Source organism: Coenobita brevimanus, chromosome 54, assembly GCF_032717465.1.
Source record: "Coenobita brevimanus isolate Jiangsu-jjx chromosome 54, ASM3271746v2, whole genome shotgun sequence".
Taxonomy (NCBI): domain Eukaryota; kingdom Metazoa; phylum Arthropoda; class Malacostraca; order Decapoda; family Coenobitidae; genus Coenobita; species Coenobita brevimanus.
In genome coordinates this window covers 32,786,213-32,811,212 of record NC_137007.1, presented here as the reverse complement: position 1 = coordinate 32,811,212, position 25,000 = coordinate 32,786,213, and the positions used below count along the sequence as shown (strand labels likewise).

The 25,000-nt window shown below is 44.4% G+C and overlaps 1 protein-coding gene across 1 annotated transcript in view; it reads left to right on the top strand.

The window, feature by feature from the left end:
* The window catches only part of LOC145401085 (neural cell adhesion molecule 1-like), a 275,021-nt gene that overhangs the window by 237,263 nt on the left and 12,758 nt on the right, over window positions 1–25,000 (top strand). Inside the window, exons 9-14 of the mRNA XM_080273458.1 lie at window positions 3,790–3,949; window positions 4,214–4,364; window positions 12,019–12,048; window positions 15,807–16,104; window positions 22,252–22,375; window positions 23,886–24,033. Coding sequence (XP_080129584.1) covers window positions 3,790–3,949; window positions 4,214–4,364; window positions 12,019–12,048; window positions 15,807–16,104; window positions 22,252–22,375; window positions 23,886–24,033 — 911 coding nt within the window. The remainder of the gene's footprint in view (window positions 1–3,789; window positions 3,950–4,213; window positions 4,365–12,018; window positions 12,049–15,806; window positions 16,105–22,251; window positions 22,376–23,885; window positions 24,034–25,000) is intronic.

Genomic DNA, 25,000 nt, shown 5'->3' with positions numbered 1-25,000 from the left:
TGCCGGTTGATTAACCCCTTCAGCACGAGGACTCCACATCTATTCTTTTACTGTCCCAAGGCCATTTTATTCTACTCAGGAGGGATTTTTTTTCGAAACCACCACGATACAAAAAAATCTTTCCTAAGTTGAATAAAATCGTCTGGATGTAGTAAAAATAAACAGAGATGACGTCACCGTATTAAAACCCATGTTTATCACAATAATATATATTTTTTTATCGCTGTACTTATATTTGTTACTGAAAATTGAACAACTGCATCCGATAAAGACACACTTCTCATCCTCATCGTCCTACTCCAAATATTCCCAATAATCAATCAAGTGGTTAGGTTAGAAAAAAATATGTAAAGCACATCCACTCCCCACCTGTTTAGTGTATTTGTATCCTCTCCTCTCCTCTATCTGTATTCCTTTTCTCTTCTACATCCTACAGTTCTTCTCTCCTCTCCTCTTCCTCTCTCTGTTTTCTATTCCTCTTCTTTCATCTAACTTTGCTCCTCTCCTCTCCTCTCACCTGTTTTCTTTTTCGCTCTCTTCTTCCTTCATACTTATCTCTCTTATTTTCTGTTCTCCTCCCTTCCTCTCCTCTCTTCTCTCCTCTCCTCTCCTCTCCTCTCCTCTCCTCTCCTCTCCCTCACCTCCTCTTCTTCCTATATTCCTTTGTCTTATGGTAGAGGGTTGGACAAAAATGCTTACAGGCCACACTCAGGGTTTAAGGGTGTGAGGCTGTGTTTGATGAGGCCTGGGGTGTGAGGCGGGGGAAGGGTGTCGGGGGACAAGTGTATGAAGTGTACTGTAGAGGATTGTGGGGAGTGAGGGAGGATACTGGTGTGGGTGTGGGGAGGGGAGGAGGGAAATCTGAAATGTGTGGGGTATGTGGGGGTGGGGGTATATAAGGGAAGGTGTGCAACATGTAGGGGCGGGAGTATGTGAGGCTGAGAATAAGTGGGGGTGGAGTATGTGGGAGTGGGGGGATTTGAGAGGCTTGGGGAAAGTGAGGGTGGGAATATGTGAAGGTGGGAATTATGATTTTTTTTTTTTTTTATCAGGTCCTTTTTAATGACAACTCTTCTTTGTGCTACATGTACAGGGTGTGAGAAAAGTCTCTGTGTGATGGGTGTAGTAATGTCAGATTAGCTTTACAAGTGTGACATGTGCTATTGCAAGGTAGACCAGCACTGGTTTTTGTTAAGATGTGCACTGTGAGATGTGTGTCACCCTGTGCGCGCTGTGGCATTGTGAAGTGTGGCAGTATCGGGTGTCACGCGTGAGGTGTGGCAATGTGGAATGTGATGATGTGAAGTGTGGCAGTGTGAAGTGTGGCAGTGTGAAGTGTGGCAGTGTGAAGTGTGGCAGTGTGAAGTGTGGCAGTGTAAATTGAGGCAGTGTTAGATGTGGCACCGTGGGGTGGTTACAAAGTTTGTCAGTATTAAGTGAGGCAATGTGTGGTGTGGTGTGGCAGTGTGAGGAGTGATTATGAAGTGCGGCAGTATAAAGAGGAACAATGTTTACAAATGTGAGGTGTTGCATAGTGAAAGGTGGCGGTGTGAGCTGTAGCACTGCTGGGTGTGACAATGTGAAATGTGATTGTGAGAGGTGTAACGGTGAGAGGTGCAGTAGTGTGAAGTATGGCAGAGTGAGGTGTGTGTGTGTGTGTGTGTGTGTGTGTGTGTGTGTGTGTGTGTGTGTGTGTGTGTGGTGGTAATATCCCCGGCTCACAGGCACTTATACCAACTCCCCGTATTCCCACTCTCCCTAATTACATTCTATCAGCGCTACACCTGCCCTAATATCCCTCTCCTCTAATCAGCACCTGCAACAACAAATACGACCCAAATTGATAACACAAGACCTGCTTCCCTTCAAGGTTTATTGCGGGGACTAACGCGGCTTTGTCTGTCTTTAGGAAAATTAATCGCAGGGAAATGAGAGAGCATATCAGGTGTATTTCATGACAGCAGATTAATTTAAAGCTAAGCCGTTCCTAATATTGTGGGTTATTTCTGACCTTCCTTCAGTTCAACGAGGAATTATAGCGATTTTTTTTTTTCTTGTGTATGCTTTTCTATTTTCCGACGGCCCTGTAAAAGTGGTACGGTTATATTTCAACTTGGTTTCTTTAAAGCTTTTGATACTCCGTCGAATGGAACATCATGCGTCTGGGATTAATATGTGTAAAAATAATGTACTGTATTTAAAAGTAATGTGCTATAGAGATGGTCAGGCTTATGAGGCGAGGCTAAGCTACTGTGAGACGGAATGATGTGTGAATGTTTGTCATTTCACTGTGCATGCTTTGGATAGTTTTCCCGCTTTCGTGCTTTCTCTCTTGTCTGTGGATCCTATTTCACTCCACGGTGCTGGACGCCTTCATGTGGTGGCACCGAAATGACAGGGTGGTGTGTCGTGGGAGGGGTTGTTACTGAGTAGGGACAGAAAAGTCTTGATTTTTTTCTTTTTTGAACATCCCTCACAAAATGGGGCCTCAAGCAAGACTTAGAAAGACAGTTAACAAGAACTCAGGCCCACGTTATCCTAAGTAAAATAGTCTGGACTTAGCTTGAGTCAAAATTAATATAGGCTACAGCTGCGTCCATGGCAACGAAAGGATTAATTATGGAAAAAAGAAAAAAAAACACTGTATATCCCAACTACCTCTTTAATCCTCCCCTTATGTCAAGAAACACAACTCCACTGCATATTCCAAGCACCCTCTCCTCCACTCCAAAAGTACTGCTCCACTTCATATCCCAACTAAGTCTATTCCTCTCCTCCACTCGATCACACTCCAACGCACTCATACCCGCAGTAACACACTTTCCCTTTTACAATAGCATCAACATTTCCATAACGAGATTTTCAATTGCACTTGGCGGTGAACAATGACTCGCTTTGCTCCCCCACACTCTCTGCGAGCACACCTCCTCGCCTTGCTCCATGAGGGAAATATCACACAGCACTCAGTTCCTAATCCACATCCATTTGATAGTAACAGTCTGTCTCATCTAATAATATCTCTTTGGAAGTGAAGGGGCCCAGTGCTTGGCTGCTGCATACATGAACCATTGTACACAACCAGTATGATATCTACCCACTCATCCCACTCTATCGCAGCTCCCACTCATCACCACTCCTATTCATTGCAACTGCTCTTCTCTGCCACCGCGCTACTTATCACATTCACTATACCTATCCAGTTTTTCACTGCCACCTCTATATATATCATATTCACTAATCCTATCCTCATTTATTCACTAGGACTCCCATTCACCACAACCCTCTCCGCCATAAATTGTCCTTTCACTCATCCCTCACTACATCCACTCCTTCATTATTCTCTCTCCATCCCTCTCACCATCACAACTCCCATCCTTTTAATCCTTACTCCAACACAGTTCTCATTCACCACAACCCCTCTCTCAATTCTCTCCAGTCCTGTCAACAGTAAACTTTTCACCATCACCACCACCATCACCGCTCTACCACAACCTCTAATCACCACTACCCTTTCTCTTCATTAGCAACACAACATGCGCCCACCACACCCTCTCTCCACTTTTGTCCATCATAACCTCTCTCCCTCACCAAAACTTCAACTCACCACCATTCCATCACAACCACAATCCTCACCACCACAGTTTACCACAGTCTCTTCTATTGCCATTCATCAATACCCCTCTCTCCTCTTCCTTCCTTGTCCTCTTCTCTCCACTACGGCCCTAATCCATCCTCATCCCTTCTCTCCACCATAACTCCACTCATCACAAACCACTCTCTCCGCGTCAGGGAACGGAGCTGCAGCAGAACGTGAACGGAGGTGTGATGGTGGTGGGCAAATCGCTGGTGCTTCAGAAGGTGTCGCGGGCGCAGGCGGGTCCCTACACCTGTTCTGCCACTAATTCACAGGGAACCAATACCTCAGCTCCTATCGTCCTCTCCGTAAAGTGTAAGTACAAGGAGTGTGTGTGTGTGTGTGTGTGTGTGTGTGTGTGTGTGTGTGTGTGTGTGTGTGTGTGTGTGTGTGTGTGTGTGTGTGTGTGTGTAGAAGTGCACAGACGGTGTGTAGGTTTATATGTGTGTAGAAAAAGATGACAAAAGCGACGAATCTATTCTCCCCATCTCTTCAAGTCTCCCCTCTCATGTCTCTCCCTTACCAAATTTTTCCTCCTCCTCCTCCACGTCTCCATCACGTCTTTCCCTCCCCACGCAGACGCCCCGGTGTGCCGCGTCGAGCAGAGCGACGTCTACGGGGTGGGTCGACACGAAAAGACAACTGTGACCTGTCGGGTGGAAGCGGACCCCCCCGTCACCTCGTACCGATGGGCCTTCAACAACACCGGAGAGTTCGTGGACATCCCCAGGTAAGTATAAGGCTGGAGTGTCAAAACTGAGCACGCGATGGTGGATACAGGTCCCTAATTAATGAAAGGTCAATTTCGAAACACCTGTAGGTATAGAAAACGGGTAGGGTGTATTAGGGCAGACTGTATTATATTTTCCGTAAAGCAATGAGCAACCAGGCATAAAGGTCAAGTTTTTGTGTTTTTATTTTATGTTCCAGTAAGGATGTCAAAATTATAGGTTTATTATTACACCCGTAAGCGAAGGTATGAAGACGCAATTATCTGAACAGGTTAAATGTCTTTCTTTTTTAATGTGCTCCCAGTACTTTTTCTTGGTTGTTTTTTGTGTTTTACCCCCCCCTCTCTCCCTCTCTCTTTATCCATGCATCCATCAATCTGTCTATCTGTCTATATATCCACCTATAAATCTGTATCTATTTGTCTATCGATTTATCTCCTTTCCACACACACACACACACACACACACACACACACACACACACTCTCTCTCTCTCTCTCTCTATCCATACATCCATCCATTTATCTATCTGTGTATGTATCCATCCATATATCTCTATCTACTTGTCAATCGGTTTATCTCCTTTCAACCCTCTCTCTCTCTCTCTCTCTCTCTCTCTCTCTCTCGCCTTCAGCACACGGGGGGTCAGTAGTCGTGAAAACTCAAGAGAAACTTCGTGAATTTCTGACGACTGGTTGACCCGGCCAGAAATGTCATGGAAATCACCACAAAGACGAGACTCCGGGAAAGTTGGCACAATTTTGGGAAAGCTCCGATTGTGAGGAAGTGGATGGGGAGGGGGGGTGGAAAAGGGGAGGGGAAGATGTGTGGGGGAAGAGTGGGATTGGACTGGATGGGGACGCGATGGAAGAGGGGGGGTGGAAAGGGGGATGGGAAGATGGGGGGGAGAAGGGGATGGGACTGGATGGGGATGAGATGGAAGAGGGGGGGATGGAAAAGGGAATGGGGTGATGAGAGGGGAAGAGGGGGACTGGACTGGATGGGGATGCGATGGAAGAGGGGGGATGGAAAGGGGGATGGGAAGATGGGGAGGAGAAGGGAATGGGTGGGGATGCGATGGAAAAAGGGAGGGGATGTAAAGGGGAATGGGAAGATGAGGGGGGAAGAGGGGGATGGGACTGGATGAGGCTGTGATGGAGGAGGAAGGGGGGGGGGATTGTGGAGACGTGGAAGTGTAGGGGGAAAGGACCACACAGGAAAGCAACAGCAACAGGCCCATTGGTCCTTTTGAGGCTGTCTGTTATAGGGCGATTCATGACTAAAGTAACTATTTTGTAAGTCCAAGACAAGGATAGGAATGGAGGAAGGTTTCTGTCGAGGAAAACATGGATAGAAAAGCAAATGGGTGGGAATGGAGGTGGAGGTGTAAGTAGTTGACGGGGCGAGTGGAAAAGTAGGGAGGTGAGAGGCGAGGTGGAAATGAAGGTGTAGACGAAGAAATGAAAATATAAAAAGAAATGGGAGATGAAGGAGGTTGTAAAAGGAGGGGGTTGTGGACAGGCAGAGAGGTGGTGAAGGGGGTAACAGAAAGGGGCAGAAGGAGAGGGGACGGGAGGAGGGGGCTGGGGGAGGTGGAGGGGCAAGAGAATGGCTGGGGGGGGGGAAAGGGAGAGATAGTGGGACAGATTTGTACTGGTAGCGCAAAATTTTCAGAGCCAATGCGTAAATGTGGTTTATTCAATTTTCCATAATTTGAGGGAGAGGTCAAAGGTTAAGGGTGGGGATGAGGGGGAGGAGGAGGAGGGGGAAATGGGAAGAGGTGAGAGTGAAAGGAGGGGGTGGGGGAAAATGACTGCGGACGTGAGGGAGAGCAGGGTGAGGGGATGGGTAAAGATGTGTGAGATGAGAGAGAGGAGGGTGAGAGGAGAGGGGCGGGGAGGGAGAGGAGGGTGAAGGGATGGGGCAGAAGGAGGAGAAAAGGGTGGGAGCGCTAGGTGGAAGAGAGAAGGGTGGGGTGGTAAGGAGGAGGGAGGAGGAGAAGGTGGGAGGGGGATGGAGGAGGGACGGGATAAGTGAGTGTGGGGGTGGATGACCAAAACAGGAGTAAAATTTTCACTGCTGCTGGGAAAAATGTTGGGGTAGGCTATTTAATGTTTCATACTACTGCTGGACGGCGAACTTTAACCTGGTGTTCATGCTGCCCCCCGGGGATGCGAAATGGGCTCTCTGGGGTCGCGAAACATTCCAGCAGGGTCAGTTACAGGGTGGCTAAAATATAATATGTGCTGAGTGCAGAGTTCTTACTTCCATGCTAACGCTTAGTTCTGAACACTCCCTGGCTGGTGTCGTGTTGGATAGACATTTTAAATATACTGTATATATATATATATATATATATATATATATATATATATATATATATATATATATATATATATATATAATTTTTAAGCAAACTGAGCCAACCCATGACTTAGAGGTGCAAAAATTGTCCATGCCAAAGAAAAATGAACAGAGTTAAAGTTAAATTTAAAGTCAGTTCATTTCGAGATTCCTGGACACACTGCACTTAAAAGTCTGGAGGTAATAGGCAGTGTCCATGTATCATCCTGCCTGAAAAAAACTTAAAATGCACGAGGAAATATATGCTACCTACCATCTGCAACTGACAGTCGCTCAGAATTACTACAAAAGTGTAGAATTGCTGGAAAATACTGTCATTCACACATTTTGGGAGTGAAATGATATGCAAACTGAGAAGGTTTTAACTCTTTTGTTGCGGATTTTTAGTACAGCATTTTATTCAAGCTAACACTGTAGGATTTTGTTCAAATAGGAGAAACCCTAGCGGTAACAGGATTCCATATCTAGCTCAAATCAATCTTTCTCTACTAACGATCCTCCTGTGAAATTATTTAGTCTAACACCAAACGATTTCATTCGGTCCCGGGAAATGTTGTCAAAAATCACGATTGGGATGCATACTAACTAACCACTAATTTTTTTTTTTTACAGGAACTTATTCAAACCAACAACAGACGATTTTGCTCAGTCGAGAGATATATACAGCAGTCAAAGGATTTCTGAGGGCACGAGGAGATGGATAAATACTGACAACCTTTGATCATTTTTGTATACCTGGGAATATTTAGTATAACGCAAGACATTTTTTTTTTTTTATCAGTCGAGAGAAATTCTGATCAGTTTAGTATACCTGTGAATATATGTGTAACACCAGAAATATTTTTTTTTATACAGTCGAGAGAAACCGTAACAGCCAAATGATTTTCAAAACACGAGGGGATATATTCTGGGTACCTCAGAGCGTTTTTCAGCCCGTCACAGCGTCAGTCAGAATTACAGAAGCACCAGGGCAGCACCTACTGTACACTCACAATATTAAGACCAGGTAGCATGTCAGTCACCGACACCCAAGGACATATTGACTACATGAATATTTTGCACCTTTTATAGGGCTGATCAGAATTGCAGAAGAGCCTGGTGAATATTGCAGTTTTTGTAGGTGCTGCGAGGGGTGTGATGAAATTAATCTGGTGTCATAATCAGGGTAATTTTCACGCATGATTAGACCACGTTCAGGACCCGGTAATACCAGGGCATAATGAGAGTAAATAGGACATGGTTAGGCTACCTTCAGAGGCGTGAGTACTCCAACTTTAGGGCATGATTTACTCCAATTTTAAGGCATAATTACTCCAACTTTAGGGCATAATTACTCCAACTTTAGGGCATATTACTCCAACTTTAGGGCATATTACTCCAACTTTAGGACATATTATTCCAACTTTAGGACATGATTACTCCAACTTTATGGCATGATTACTCCAACTTTAAGGCACGATTACTCCAACTTTAGGGCATAATTACTCCAACTTTAGGGCATGATTACTCCAACTTTAGGGCATGATTACTCCAACTTTAGGGCATGATTACTCCAACTTTAGGGCATGATTACTCCAACTTTAGGGCATGATTACTCCAACTTTAGGGCATGATTACTCCAACTTTAAGGCACGATTACGCCAACTTTAGGGCATGATTAATACAATTTTAGGGATGGTCGGCTACCTTTAGAGTACAATTACCCTACTCTAACTTTAAGGTATGATCAGATAGCTTTAGGTCATGATTACGGCAATTTTGAAGAATGATCACACTAATTCAGGCCAATTTCTGTTCACCTTATGGGAGAAATGAGACCAGAGTTTGCTTATGATTAGTCCAGCATGAAAGACATGATTAGGACAGCCTTAGGTCTTAATTCGGCTAATTTAGGGCAGGACTGGACATTCAAAGGCAAATCTGGGTAAAATTTTCGAATCAAAACGCAATTCTTAGACGAACTTCGGCACACACACACACACACACACACACACACACACACACACACACACACACACACACACACACACACACACACACCACTTTTCGGGGCATGACCATGATGAGTGTGTTTCTCGTTAAAGTATATACTAATTTGCATAGCCTCGTACATGGCGTGGCTGCATCTCATTATGTACGGTATTTTATGAGGTTAATTTAGGGGGACCTGGTCTGATGAACTTGTGCCCGGAGTCAGGTTAATGGGGTGTGGGTATGACCTTGTTTTAGGGGTGAAGGGGTGAAAAAGTCATTGGGTTTGGTGTGTGTGTGTGTGTGTGTGTGTGTGTGTGTGTGTGTGTGTGTGTGTGTGTGTGTGTGTGTGTGTGTGTGTGTGTGTGTGTGTGAGAGAGAGAGAGAGAGAGAGAGAGAGAGAGAGAGAGAGAGAGAGATTTATCTCATATTTGTGCACAATGTGAAGACAGTTCACTTAATTTTCCTTTCGTCATTAATACTCATCACCACATTTGTAATAAAAAGAATAAAACGACGACGACGACGACGACGACGACGATGATAATGAACATACAGTAATACATAATTCATAATGTCTATGGCAATGATCAAAAGGTCAACATACGAACTGTCGTTTATAGTCTGCCTTTTCCCCGTTGCCTTATTATTATTATTATTATTATTATTATTATTATTATTATTATTATTATTTCAGTTATTATTCTTCAGATCCTTCCTGCTAATATTACTGGCATTATCTCAGCACCTGTTAATGTAAATTCGTTTCATTTACGTCAATAACCGAATCACTGTTATTTCTGCTCGTGTTATTGTGTTTACTAAAGTTCAGTCAGTGTGTTATTACCATGTTCGTGTTCTTACTGCCGGTGTTATTGTGTTCTGGTGGAGTTATTGTAGCACTGTACTGCTCTCGGGCTCTCTCTTCTCATTCACTGCCCTACCCTGCCCTGCCCTGCCAACTCATCAATGTTTTCCCCTGCTGCTTTCTAGTCTCCCACTCTTTCCTTCATTCTCTCTCTCTCTCTCTCTCTCTCTCTCTCTCTCCATGTTTTATTCCTCTCACTGCCTCATTCCCTCTGTTCAGTCCCTCCGTCTTTCTTTCTCTTCCTCCCTCTCTCCATTTTCCCCATTCCTCTTTTCCTTCTTTCAATCTCTCCTCACTTTTCTCCCTCCAATCCCTGCCTCCCTTCCCTCTTTTCAGTCCCTTCACCCCATTCCTCTTCCTATCCCCAAGGCCCTCCCTCCTTCAATCCCTCCCTCGCTTTGTCCCTCCCTCCCTCCCTCCCTTCCTCTCCCTCTTTTCCAATCACAAATCCCTCTACTCCCTCCTCCTCCTCCTCCTCGCTCTGATTTCCCGTCTTGCTTTCGAATCCCATAAATTCCTGTCTTTTTCATTCCGCCACTTTAATCCCACTCCGCTCATCTCCCTTTCACTGTCATCCCTCCCATCCTTTACTCTCTTCCTCTCTCCCTCTGCTCTTCTCTCCCTTTCAGTGCCTCCCTCCCTTCCTCCCTCCTCACCTATCACACTTTAGTCTTTCCTTCCCTCCCCCTCCTTCTCCACCTCAAATCCCTCTTTTCATCCCCAGTCTCTCTTTTGTTTCCTCCTTTCCCTCCCTCTCCATTTCCACCCTCATCCTTTTCCTTTAATCCCTTCTCCTCCCCTTCCAGTTCTCTCACCTTCTCTCCCTCTAAACCCCTCAAAATCTCCCTCTTTCCCTTTCCAATCCCTCCCCACTCCCCCACCAATCCCTCTAATCCTCTCAAACTCTCCCTCTTTCCCTTTCCAATCCCTCCCCACTCCCCCGCCAATCCCTCTAATCCTCTCAAACTCTCCCTCTTTCCCCCCCAGTCCCTCCCTCCACCCCTTCCAATCCCCCTCCAATCCCCCAATCCTTCTCCAATCCCCCAATCCCCTCCGATCCTCCCAATCCCCCAGTCCTTCTTCAAACCCCCAATTCCCCTCCAATCCCCTAATCCTTCTCTAATCCCCCAATTCCCCTCCAATCCCCCAATGCCCCTCCAATTCCCCAATCCTTCTTCAATCCCCCAATGCCCCTCCAATCCCTCTCCAATCCCCCAATTCCCCTCCAATCCTCCCAGTCCCTCTCCTTCTCATTATCCCTCCATAATTACTAGAACTAAAACTTTGGCCCAGTGAAAATATCAGACCAGGACTCGGTGTTATTAGCAAAATAATCAAGCCACTTAGTGTTGGTATTTTTACACACACACACACACACACACACACACACACACACACACACACACACACACACACACACTCAATTATTATAGGTTATGTATTTACTGATCATCTGTGTGTATAATTGTTACATAGTAGTTAGTGTTTTTTACTGTTACATACACACACACAAAACCATGATTATTATTGGTCATTCATTTACCTAACCTCCGTGTACTTTACTCATTGTCGTTGTTGCTTATTCACTCACAAGACACAACCTTTATTTTCTTATTAACCCTTTATTACTTACAAGTGTCTTTACTACACCATGGCAACTTCAAATGTATCAACTGTCTTGCATAATAAACTCTTCTCTTTCTAATATATAAATTCTATTAGTGTATCCTCTTCTTTTTCTACACATAGGGTACGTTTTCTTAAACTATGTCTATTTTTTATCACTGTATGAAATGTTAAAGGAAAAAAAAGGAGAATTTAACAGGTAAGGCAGTTTATTAATTCTGAGTTGGTGTAAATGATAAGCTGCCATCATATCTGTTAACGGTGGTCAGGATAGAGAGATACTGGTCGAAAGGACGGGAGATCAAACCCAGGCTGAAGTAGGGAACAGTTTGGAGACTTCAGTTTCGCTTAAACAGCTTTACCTCATCCTCCACACCTCCATATCATAAAAACATCTCTGCAAATACCATCACAATAATCATGAATGGGATAAGCTTGGTATATATTAACTACTGACGCTTGGTATAAATCTAATGCCCAACAGTTGACATGAAGTGTTTGATACTATAAGCTTTTAGGTCTTTGGAGAACATCTGGCCCTAAGGGAACGGCCTGTCTAGTCTTTGCCAAAATTCGGATGCAGAAAATACTGACGACTTTACTTCTTTACACTGGCTAGCGAAACACGACATTACTTGCTGCTGTAAATCTCCTGAGGTTTTACTGTCTTTGTTGCACGTGGTCATTATGAACTTTTATTTACCAAGTTATCTTTTATTTATCATTGTAGTTGGTATATTCTTTACTACTCACAAATGTCTTAAAGATGTCAACGTATACCGTATATATTCGTTAGTCTAACTATATTTTTCTTCCTTCCACAGTTCGCACTACGATATCAAGGGAGACGGAATGTGAGTACCCTGTCTTCTATCTACACACACACACACACACACACACACACACACACACACACACACACACACACACACACACACACACACACACACAAGTATACAGAAACTCAGTAAATTTTATGGGCAACTAAAAAGAAAACCTCACTTCGACCAGACAAACTCTACTCAAGCAGTTTTTACAACGATGATATCTATTTGCCAGAGAGAGAGAGAAAGAGAGAGACAGAGAGAGCACATCCTCGTGGTGAAGGGGTTAATGGAGGATATACCTAACCCCTCCGGTTCCAAAAGTCTCCCCTAACCCCTGTGATCTTGCGACTTAATATCTGTTCTATTCCTGCTACTCCAGAGACTCATATTGCTCTCTCTCTCTCTCTCTCTCTCTCTCTCTCTCTCTCTCTCTCTCTCTCTCTGTATACGCACAACCCTTCGTCACCCCCACTTTTTTTCATCAACGCCTTCATAATTACTTCCAAAACTCAAAAAAAAAAAAAAAAAAAAAGAGCGAAAAAAAATATGGGAGACTCATTATTGAAATTGGATCGATGGTGGTGACGTCATCGCGGTCAGTGTTGCCAACAAAAGAGGAAGCTTTTTTTTTTTTTTTTAATTTTTTTGCCTCCTTAGATAAGCTACATATTTTTTTAAGTTAATTTTTTCTTCCTCCACATTTTTCTTTTAGCTTAGGCTAGAGGAGATCTTATGAAATTTAGTTTTTTTTTTGTGAGATGTATTATTTTTCCTGGTAAAGCCATTTGTATCCACTAATCCCTATTCTAATCCCTCAATCCCTCCCCCAAGAGCGTTGTCTTTAATGCATCTAAGACTCAGTTCTTACACCTATCAACCCGACAAAATCTTCCACAGGTATACCCACTAATGTTTAATAATATTCAGATTAATCCTGCATCATCCTTGAACATGCTTGGGGTTTCATTTACTCGGGACTTATCTTGGAAAGATCATATTACATCTCTTGTAAAATCTGCTTCCAAGAGATTGGGTGTGCTAAGCCGACTCAGCTCTTTCTTTACCCCTGCGCAATTGTTGACTCTATACAGGGGTTTTATCCGCCCCTGTGTGGAGTACAACTCTCATGTGTGGGGAGGCTCCCCACATACAGCTCTTCTCAATAGGGTGGAGTCAAAGACTTTTCGTCTCATTAACTCTCCTCCTCTTACTGACTCCCTTCAACCTCTGTCTCTTCGCCGCACTGTTGCATCTTTATCTCTTTTCTATCGCTACTTTAATGGTCACTGCTCCTCTGAACTGTCTGCTTGCATTCCTCCAACTCTACGACGGGCGCGTAGCACCCGTCTGGCAGCAAACTCTCATCCCTTTTCTGTCCAACTCTCTAATGCAAGAGTTAACCGTTACTCCCAGTCTTTCATTTACGAGTATGCAACAGGTCAGCTCTGGAACTGTCTCCCTCTGTCTGTATTTCCTGCTGCCTATGATCTCCAGTCTTTCAAACACAGTGTGTCCAGGCATCTCAAAATGATCGGATCTTGAATTTGGCTCTATGTTGTATTTTGTTTTTCTCTTGGAGGGAACTGTTACTGCGGGCTCATGGCCTTTGGTTCCTTCTTCCTCGCATAAAAAAAAAAAAAAAATTCCATCCCACACCAGTAGAATAAGCTTAACTTCCGTCCACCACATACAAAAACTGTAACTGTTATTTGTAACTACCAGCCAGTTCCATCCTTTCCCAGCACATTGTTACCTAGCCATTCCCTCCCTCCATAGCCAACCCCGACTCTGCAGTCCCTCATTCCATCCCTAGCAGTCCAAAATTATCTACTATTACATCCCAACCACGCAAAAAAAAAAAAAAAAAAAAATCTTCCTTCTTCACCTCTCCATCCCACCCCAGCAAAATCCACCTCACTCTCTCAGCCCATTCCGTTTATTTAAGTTCCAATCACGTCATTCCAAATACAGTCAGTCATAAATGAAAAAAAAGGTCACCAAAGGACAGAGGTCGTGGAACTCGTGGCCTACCCTTTTTGATAACCGTATTGTACATGTCATACGAATATTTATGTTCGTATAGACACAGACATATATGTATACATCCATATTTGCATTTTTTTCTATTACACTGTTTCCGGAAATAGTAAGCCACGAGTTCCACCATCTCTCTACCCATGTGTGTGTGTGTGTGTGTGTGTGTGTGTGTGTGTGTGTAATTCACCGGGTCGGTCAGGATCACTTGATGGTCGTGATTGTCAGCTTTTACCCTCCCGGAAGGGAGCTGGGAGCTCATATAGTCCGATCTAAGGGCAAGGCTGTGACCTTCACACACGCACACACCCATCCCCTTGGTCAAGGGGGACAGTAACCACCCACTTCGTCAGTGAAACTTTTCGCAACCTGAGCGAGGCGCGAACTCCCGTCCACCAGTTGGCAAGCGAGAACGTTACCACTGCACCAGCGAGCGGTGTGTGTGTGTGTGTGTGTGTGTGTGTGTGTGTGTGTGTGTGTGTGTGTGTGTGTGTTTTCATAACTGCACAGTCGGTGTCAAAAGTCCTGTCGCCTCTTTTTTTTTTTTTTCTCACTCCTTGGGATTCGAATATCACTCTGCGAAATCTGCAACATGCGAAACTAATCACTCTGTTCTGTGGCCAATAAATTCATCAGTGTCGGTTGCTGCGAATTGACCACACTAACTACGAAACCTAATTGACAAAGATGTAGGTGAGGTGACAGGACTTTCAATGGCAACTACCCAGGCATACGCACTTCTCTTCACTTTTTCCATCCGCCTCTCATGCCACTTCGCCTCTCCTATCCCTCAGTTTTTTCCGGTAGACGGCTAATCCCTGCACTCTGGCTTGCACTCCAGACCCTCCAGCGACCACATCAGCACTCCACATCAGCTGGGCCACAAACCACGTCAGCACTCAGCACAGCCCCTACATAGGCTGCTTCATCCTGTTTCCTCCAATCCCTAAAACCGTACATCTTCAGCAAAATCATCCCTTATTCCATCCTATCCAAGCAGAAATAATCGCCATCCCATCCCAAGCAGAAATAATCGCCATCCCTTCCCAGGCAGAAATAATCGCCATCCCATCCCAAGCAGAAATAATCGCCATCCCATCCCAAGCAGAAATAATCGCCATCCCATCCCAGGCAGAAATAATCGCCATCCCATCCCAAGCAGAAATAATCGCCATCCCATCCCAAGCAGAAATAATCGCCATCCAATCCCAAGCAGAAATAATCGCCATCCCATTCCAAGCAGAAATAATCGCCATCCCATTCCAGGCAGAAATAACTCACCATCCCATACCATTCACGCAACCAATTCCTCTCTACCTACCATTCCACCCAATCCATGGCAATGTGTCTGCTGTAACTACCAATCCATCCCATTCAAGCGAGTTCTAGCCATCCCACTCTAATCACGAACTTCTAATCCCCCAATCCCTCTCTCAGTAGCCAATCTCACACTCCAATTCATCTCTCATCCCTCAATCCCTCTCTCAACAGTCAGTCCCAGTATTATTTCACCTCTGATCCCCCAATCCCTCTCTCAGCGGTCAATCCCATCACTTGATTTACCTTCTAATCCACTAATCCCTCTCTCAGCAGCCAATCTCATCACTTTATTTCCTTATTTCCCTTCTAATCCCCAAATCCCTCTCCCACCAGCCAATCCCAGCACTTTATGTCCCTTCTAAACCTCCAGTCGCTCTCACAACAGCCGACACTCCAAATCACGTCTAATCCCCGAATCCCTCTCCCACCAGCCAATCCCAGCACTCTGACCTACGATACAGCCCCGTGAGTGACCTGGATTACGGAACCCTCCTCTGCTGGGCCACAAACGCCGTCGGAACCCAGAGGAACCCCTGCACCTTCACCGTGTTTCCTGCCGGTAAGCCCGACGCCGCCGCCTCCTGCATCGCCTTCAACGAGACTGAGGGCTCCGTCAGCATCTCCTGCGAGCCTGGGTACAGCGGGGGCGTGGACCAGAGCTTCCTGGTGGAGGCGTGGGACGATGGTGTGGTGCGGGCGACGGATACCAGCGATACACCTTTGATGCAGGTGTGTTTGAGTTAATTAAGGAGATTGACTGATTGAATTAGGGTGTCAGAGAGTGTGATAAATTAAGTGTGTTAGGGTGTTAGACTGAGTAAATTTGAGTGTTAGATTAGAGTGATAAACTAAGTGCATTAGGCTGTTAGAGTGGGAGAATGAAGGTGATAGAATAAGTGAAGTAGGGTGTTAAACTGGGTGAAGAAGAGTGGCAGGCAGATAACTGGGAGGAGGGAAGTTAGGGCACCTTCACCTCAGCACTCAGGCCTTAACACATCCAACTCGGCCTCCCTAACTCATCCCAGGTGATTACTTTTAATGATCTCGCCCTAATTGCCTCACCTCCCCCCGCACACACCTGTCCCCTCATTAGGCAGACGTTCACCTGTAATATGAAAAGGGAGCTCCGTCTGATTAATCTCATGTTATTGGCAAACGGGGATTATAAATTTTTCGCCCCAGGTGTCAAAAAAAAAAAAAAACTAGCGCCAATATAAAAAATAGTAATAAGCTATGGGATAAAAAATATGGGCGATCTTGATTGGCTCGATAATGATCCAGTTGCGTAATTGGTGAGGTAAAATTAGATGTATGTGTTTCAGGTATTAGTAGAGAGAGAGAGAGAGAGAGAGAGAGAGAGAATTGATAATATTTGACCATTAGCGAAAACAATAACGCAGAATATATTACGCATTCAGCATTAAATAATTGATAAGTAAATGCATTATCTAATATCTCTTGAAATCAAAGAAGAATCTAATAATTAAGAAGGTAAAATTATTCTCTCCTCCTCTCGCCAGAATACAGAATCTTGGTAATATTCGACCAAAACTGTGATAATCGAACATAAAATAACCAAATATTCGACAAAGCCCTGTAAAGCTGGATAAGGATATGCGATATGTAACACCCGTTCGAACTTAATAAATGGATAAATGAAAAAATAAATAAATAGAGATACCATAAGGTCGTAATTAAAGGCAATGATGGTAAAATTTAATCACGGCAATGTAAAGAAAAAAAAAAAGGAATATTACGCAGTCTTCGCTAAATATGGAAGCGAAATGCGATGTCTGACGTAGAGAGAGAGAGAGAGAGAGAGTAATAACCACGCCATCCCTGCAACACAATAAAGGAATCACGGTAACATATATCCTGACATAATTTCTTCCTTCCTTGTCAAAATAAGCAATCTAGGTCACATCAGGCCATAACGGTATTAGGAATGAAGCAGTCAAGACGCAATCCCCGGAAAAATATTAGCAACGAAGCAATAACATGTACTTTCCTCTATAAACTGATAGAAGTCGCTATAACCAACATCCGGCCATAGTATATTCTCACTCTAATCACACCACCTTAAGGATTTCGACTCATCAGCCCTAACTACCATTAAGATAATTTACTGTTGGTAATATTTTTAGTAGTACCAGCACTAAATAAATCTCTGCAGGTTAAGTAATAAGTTTCTGTATTAACACCTCACCATATATCATCATCCCCACCTCGAGAAAAGTAGCTTATCAACTTCATCTGTCCTAACACGAAGTCTGGGTCATTATCTAGCCATACTATCACCAATAAACAATCACCCAGCAAGAAAACAAACACATTGCTATAGTTAACACTCCGCCATCATAACCTCACTTTCACCTTGACATTATCCTCGAGACTAATAATATCACCCCTGGGCATTAGACCAGGAAATCAAGGTAATATCCACATGCAATGTAACAGTAATAGCAAAAAAACAAATCCAGAAGGCTTAGAAAGTCACAGCGATAAGTATAAATCACCTGGGCAAAATATATCTTCAACCTCTATCCCACATTATTAGTTATCATAGGGAATCTAAGAAATGTTTAGTTATAACAGTACTAGAGAGGAAACACTCTACCTGTAACGGTAAGGAATTGGCATCGTTCACACCCCACCAAAAAGACCATACCCTTACCCTTTCCCCACCTTAGCACCGAGACTAACGACACAATAGCCTAAAGTGTCACAACGAAGAATTCAGGCAATACTTAGTTATAACTGTACCAGTAACGAAGTAATCTCCGTTATAAGAAAAAGGAATCGCTTGTAACGCCTGCTAAAACGTAACTTCAACCTCTCTTCTTGACCTTAACTGTCAGTATAGGAAATCTATGCAATATTATATTTTAACAATACCATCAACAAAACAACCACCTTCATGACAGGATAAATAGGTATTAACATTTTGCCAACATGTAACTTCAACCCCATCTCCATAAACATAACTGCAGTATGGGAAATCAAGGCAATATATAGTCATAACTGTACCTGCAACCAAACAATCCCAGAAGGAAAATAATGAAATCAGTTTTAAAGTCTTGCTGAACCATAACTTGAACCCCTCTCCTTAATCTTAACTGTCATTACAAGAAGTCTGGGCAATATTAAGCCATAACAGTCACAGCAACCAAGCAATATCCCCAAGAACAGAAATAAATCACTAATGCACACTCAGTAAACACAGCCTCGGCGCTCCCTCACACCAGAACAGGAAATTTAGACAGCATTAAGCCATAACCGTCCCAGGAACCAAGCCATCTCCGAAGGAACAGAAAGAAAACGCTAATGAACACCCCGCGAACACAGCCTCAACCCCCACCCACGCCCCACCCCCTCCTCGAGACTAATAACACATCAACCCAAACTTATGAAACCCTCCGCGACAAGCACCCTCTGCTCCCACCCCGCTTCACGTCACCTGCAGTTGCGTCGTACGTTTCCCGCACAGCGCTGTTTATGTCCTCTACGTCATAACAAACAACGTAGCTACACAAGTCTCGTTACTGGGCGGGGACACGGGGCTTTCGCTAAATTAAGTCCCCGCCAAAGTTTACGAGGTCGGGCGCGGGCGGGAAAGGGTTGCCGGAAGAGACGAGGTGTTTGGCTTGCTCTCGTTTTTTTTTTTTTGGGGGGGGAGGGAATTTCGTGTGTGTGTGTGTGTGTGTGTGTGTGTGTGTGTGTGTGTGTGTGTGAAGGAAGGTTATGGCTATACACTGGTGTGAGAATGAGGGCTGGGGGACTGCGCTTTGGTTTCCCTTCATTTTGGATTTCTTTTGCTTGTTCCTGTGGATCACTGAGAGAGAGAGAGAGAGAGAGAGAGAGAGAGAGAGAGAGGAATGGTATTGTTATATATTGGCTTGAGAATAGGGCCAGGAGACTTAATGTTCAGTATACATTTTGTATTCCTTTTGCGTGTGAGTTTGTGGAGGCCATTCAGTGAGTGCGACTGTGTGTGTGTGTGTGTGTGTGTGTGTGTGTGTGTGTGTGTGTGTGTGTTTGGGATGGGTATGGCTGTATATTGGCGTGAGAATAAGCCAGCTGTACGTGTGGGTTTGAACGTTCTCGAAAAATGTTGGGAAGTTTGCAGTCGGTCGTGTTATGGTTCCCTGATTTTGTGGACACTGGCAGATACATTTGTAAGGGTTTATGAAGATTGTGTGACTTGGTGTTTGGACTGTGGTGGGAGGACGGTGGGTTTATATACTGACAATTTTCTGGCTCTTCCTGGCTTCTGTCTTTCTCTTGCTTTCCTTTCTTCTCTTTTCTTATTTCAATCTTCTCTCACTTTCCCCTCTACTGTCTGTCTGTCTGTCTGTCTGTCTGTCTGTCTGTCTGTCTTTCTGTCTGTCTTTCTGTCTGTCTGTCTGTCTGTCAGTCTGTCTTTCTGTCTGTCTGTCTGTCTGTCTGTCTCTGTCTGTCTGTCTCTCTCTCTCTCTCTCTCTCTCTCTCTCTCTCTCTCCTAGTCTTTTATTAATGCATTATCCAATTAACTTTTTTCCCTTCTCACCAACTCCAGTTTCCCTTACCCTTTTCCTCTCCTTGTCACTCTTCCCTCTGCTCATTTGTCCTCTTTCCTCTCTCCTTTCCTTTATCCTTTTCTCTACCGACTCTTCTTTCTCTCTCTACCATATTCCGCTTTTATCTTCCCTCTCCTTTTTACTATTCCCTCTCTTCATATCTCCCCTTCCGTCTTCCATTTACCTGTGTTTTTCTCTACCGTCACTTCTTTCTCCCTTGCTTCACACATTCTCTTTCCCCTCCCCATCTACTCATATTCCATTTTCCCTCTTTCCTTTCCCACCTTCCTCTCCTTCTCACTCACTAGTTCGTCCCCCACTCAACGATTTCCCTCCAGCTTCATTCAGATTTTCTCTCCTCCACCTTTCACCAACACGTTTATCATCCACACATTCCTTGCATACTCCCCATGCCACAAAAACAAACGTCAGTAAGAATAACAAAACACCAGAAACAGTAAGAACATAAATAAGTTGCAAGAGCAGTAAAGCACTGACAACAGAAAATAAATAACCACCAAGGCTAGTCTCTACGGCCGAAAAAAACAAAAAAAAATGATAGCTTTTATTATGCAAGATGTCACTCGGAGTTTCCATGATTTTTTCCTTCCTCTTTATAACTATTACTTTTATGTTACTATTTGCAACCAGGCATAGGACTGTTGTCATTTTCTTAACATTTATATGCTTATTACATTCCATTCTTTGATGCGAGGCCTTATAATATTCTAATTATACTTTCCCCTCAGTATTTTCCAGTTCTTTTCGTATGTTATCTTTGACGTATTTCTTTATTTATTTATACTTTTTACCTTTAACCACTTTCTAAATCCTATTCGATCTCATACACATACCAATTTATCCTGTCATAAATTTACTTACTTATATTTTCCACACGACTCCATCATTTACTTCCCTCTCACTAAATACCTCCACCTTTCCCACATCTAATTCTCTAACACATGATCATTTTATTCCGATGTAAGGATTTTTTTTTTTCTAGTTTTATTTGTCTAGCATATCCGGTGTTATCTCCCTTCCACTACCCCCATCTTACCCCACACCTCTGTCATTACATCTTTCGCTTCCTAATTTCTCCCTATTTCACACAAATTGATCATCCTTTCTAATATACTTCATCCAGTACTCCCCATTCACAATCCCTATTTTCCTCTGTATTATTTCCACAAACAACTTCTCTCATGCTTTCTTCTCTTTCCGACTTTCTCCCCTACTGATCATTCACACGATGTTTTTTCCTTTTCAGACCTGCAGCTTCATATACTCGTGTACAGTTTATCATACGCTTTCCTCTCCCCTACAGTCCATATAATTTATTTCGCTCTCACCCTGTTTTGTTTTTCTTTACTGCTTTCTCCCCTTCTACTTCTTGTTTCTCCTTTTCTTTTCCATTTTCTCCCTAATTCGGCTCACAATTCACCTACTCACACTTCTCTCTCTCTCTCTCTCTCTCTCTCTCTCTCTCTCTCTCTCTCAGACACACACACACACACACACACACACACACACACACACACACACACACACACACACACACAAACACACACACGGACAGGCCCTACACCACTTAATCCCAGCTCCCTTACCCCACTCCAGAGTATTCTCCCATTTCAACCAATACTCACCTCCATTAGTCTACCCTCTCCAGAGTCTTCTCATACTCACCCACCCACATCCACCCAACTCACCCACCTACATTCAACCACCCCACTCACCCACTTACTTTCACCCACCCCCACTCGTTACCCTAATCTTACTTTACCCATTTATCCCACACTCCAAAACTCCTCTCCGATCCCATCTTTCCCCCACCCCATTATTCCTCCCCACTCCTACTCCTCCCTCACCCTACATAACTCCTTCCCGATCCCAATCCTCCCCCACTCTGCATAACTCCTCCCCACTCACACCCCTCCCGCATCCACTTTTCCCTGTCCCTTCCTTCCATTACCCCACTCTCACCCTTCCCCATTACTCCCCTCTACTTTCACCCCCATCCTTCCCCACAATCTTGTCCTTTCGCCCCATCTCCCATCCCAATTCGTACCTCAAAATTTCTCCCCATTTCCCCTCTTGGGTATGTGCACTCTTCACCTATCCCACTCCATTTTTACCTCTTCCCCATCCCCACTCACTCACTCGCCGTCCCTACATCTAACCCCATTACATCTATTCCACTCCCATTCTCTCTCTCTCTCTACTCCTAGTCTCTACCCTTCACCCATCACCCCCTTTCCACTCTCTCTCTCTCTCTCTCTCTCTCTCTCCATTCCACCCACTCATCACCCCACTCCCCCAGGTGAGCGGTCTACGCCCCGGTACGCGCTACACGCTCAAGGTCTTCGCCATCAACGCCATGGGCCGATCTCAACCCTACGTCTTCACCGCCTTCACGCTGACGGACGTGGCGGAGAGACGCACAGGTGAGACGAGGGCTGGGCGGGCTGGAGTGGGCTTATTTGGGCTACTCGAGGGCTACTTGACTGGGCTGATTTGGGGTATTCTAAGGGTTGCTTTGGGCTAGTAAGAGATAACTGACTTATGGCTAGTTCCACGTAAAGCTAAGATGGGATTGACCAGTATATGGGACTTTGACTGCTATTTTTGGCTGTTTAAGGTTAAATAATATACCATTCTGTTATTTTCCGACTTTGCAGGGAAACGGATATCTAATTCATTGTTAAATTAGGATCAAGTTAGTGTTCTGTTAATAGTAATAACAGCATTGCTTAACAGTTACTAACCCAATCTTTAGTTAGGCATATCTTCATTTTCTCTATGCCAAAACGCTAATAATAATAATAATAATAACTAGTAATACTAATAATACAATATCAGTAATAGCAATAATAACAATAATAACTAGAAAGCACTCAGACAGCGTACAGTATGCCTCCGGATCCGCCCCCAAATTTAATCAGTTCGTTCTTGGCTCATGGCCCACCCATCCTCAAAATTTCACTGAAATTCACTGAGAACTTTCGGAGATGTCGTGTGGACAAACAAACAAGCAAACAAACATAGGTGAATATATAACCTCCTCCTAATTCGTTGGCGGGGGTAATAATAATAATAACAATAACAAATTAGCCCTCCTAACACCGAAACCAATAATAACCTCACTAATAATACCTAATAATTTCGCCGTTTGGTCCCGCCTCCTCATTTATCGGTAATTATGGCCGTGTGGACTCATTAACATCAGCGCACCCCAATAATTGAGCCAATATTCTCTTTATTAGCCTGCCTACCCTGATTTATCGCATACTAACCTCTCCTTTTTTCTCTCTTCCCTGCTCTTTTTTTTTTATGCTGCATGGTGATGGATGCTGCGATGGTGGTGGTGGCGGTGGTGGTGGTGGTGATTTTGGTGGTAATGGTTGTCGTTGCTGTGGTACTGGTGGTGGTTGTGGTGATTTATTTTGGTGGCTTCGGTGTTATTCGTTGACGTGGTGGTGGGTGGTGATGATGGTTATGGTGGTTGTGTTTTTTGATGGTGATGGCTGTTATGGATGTGATGGTGATGATTTTGATGGACGTGGTGCTGGTGTTTTGATGATGGTGGTGGTGGTGGTGATTTTGATGATGATGGTGGTGGTGGTGGTGATTTTGATGATGATGGTGGTGGTGGTGGCGATTTTGATGATGGTGGTGGTGGTGATTTTGATGATGGTGGTGGTGGTGATTTTGATGATCGTGGTGGTGATGATGGATACGCTAAATTTACCACCATTTCTACCGCATCATGGCCTTTGGTTCCTTCTTCCTCGCATTAAAAAAAAAAAAATCTCTACTGACAACCATAACCCTACCATCACCGACACCTGCACTGACCCAACCACCAAATGTACCGCCACCTGCAACGCCAAATCTGCCTCTTACTGTGTCGCCATCTACATCGCCAATTCAACCGCCAATTCTACGCCAACTCAGCCATCGGTACGGGAGAGAGAGGAGAACCGCTGAGTCCTGTGGTGGGGTCTGTGATTGGCGGAGTGAGCGCCTTACTGCTGGTGATGGTGGTGGCGATTGTGGTGGCGAAGTGTAGGAGGACAGCATCTCACCATCACGAGGATACCAGGTGAGTGGGGGAGAGGGGGAGGGAGGGGAAAGGAGGAGGGAAGATGGGGGAGGGAGGGGAAAGGGAGGAGGAAAGATGGAGGAGGGAAGGCGAGGGAGGCAAAACAAGAGGGAGACAGAGATAGGGAGGGAGAGGATAAAAGAAAAGACTGTAGTGGTGAGTAAAAGTTAGACTAAGGGAGAAGGAAGAATACAAAGAAGGAAGAGAGTAGGAAAAAGAGAGAGGCAGGGGAGAGAAAGGGGAGAGAAAATGAAGGGAGAAAAGAGGGAGAGCGTGGAAGAAGACTGGTGGAGTGAGCGCCTTAGTGGTGGTGATGGTGGTGGCGATAGTGGTGGTGATGCGGAGAACGGCAAGCGACCATCACGGGGATATTAGGTGAGTGAGGGAGAGGGGAGAGGAAGGAGAGGGAGGGGGACGAGGAAGAAGGAGGGAGGAGGGAGGAGGGAGAGCGAGGAAGAAGGTAGACATAGAGAGGGAGAGGCTGACAAAGACGAAAAGGGAAGGTGGTGAGTAAAGGAGAGAGAGAGAGAGAGAGAGAGGTTGGAGAGAAGGCTTTGTGTGTGTGTGTGTGTGTGTGTGTGTGTGTGTGTGTGTGTGTGTGTGTGTGTGTGTGTGTCCTCCTTGACAGCCTGTTCCCTTAGGCCCAGCAGTCCTCCTACGTGCCGGTCACCTTCACATATTCCCATTTCGGCGCTAATACCAACCGTCCGTACTATAAAAAAAAAAAAAAAAAAAAAAAAAAACTAAGGCTGTCTCACTAACGCCTGATTTAGCCTTTCTCCCCTTTTCTATTTATTTATTTATTTATTTATTTATTGGCGTATCGGCGGGTCATTGCGGAAGATCAGTAATGTCTGTTTTAAAGAAATTACTCCTTAAGGCCCGTGACCATTTATTTTATTATTTTTTTTAATTTTGTTCTTTTGTTTTTCCGGCCCTCACACCCCAACCACCAACATTTAATCCC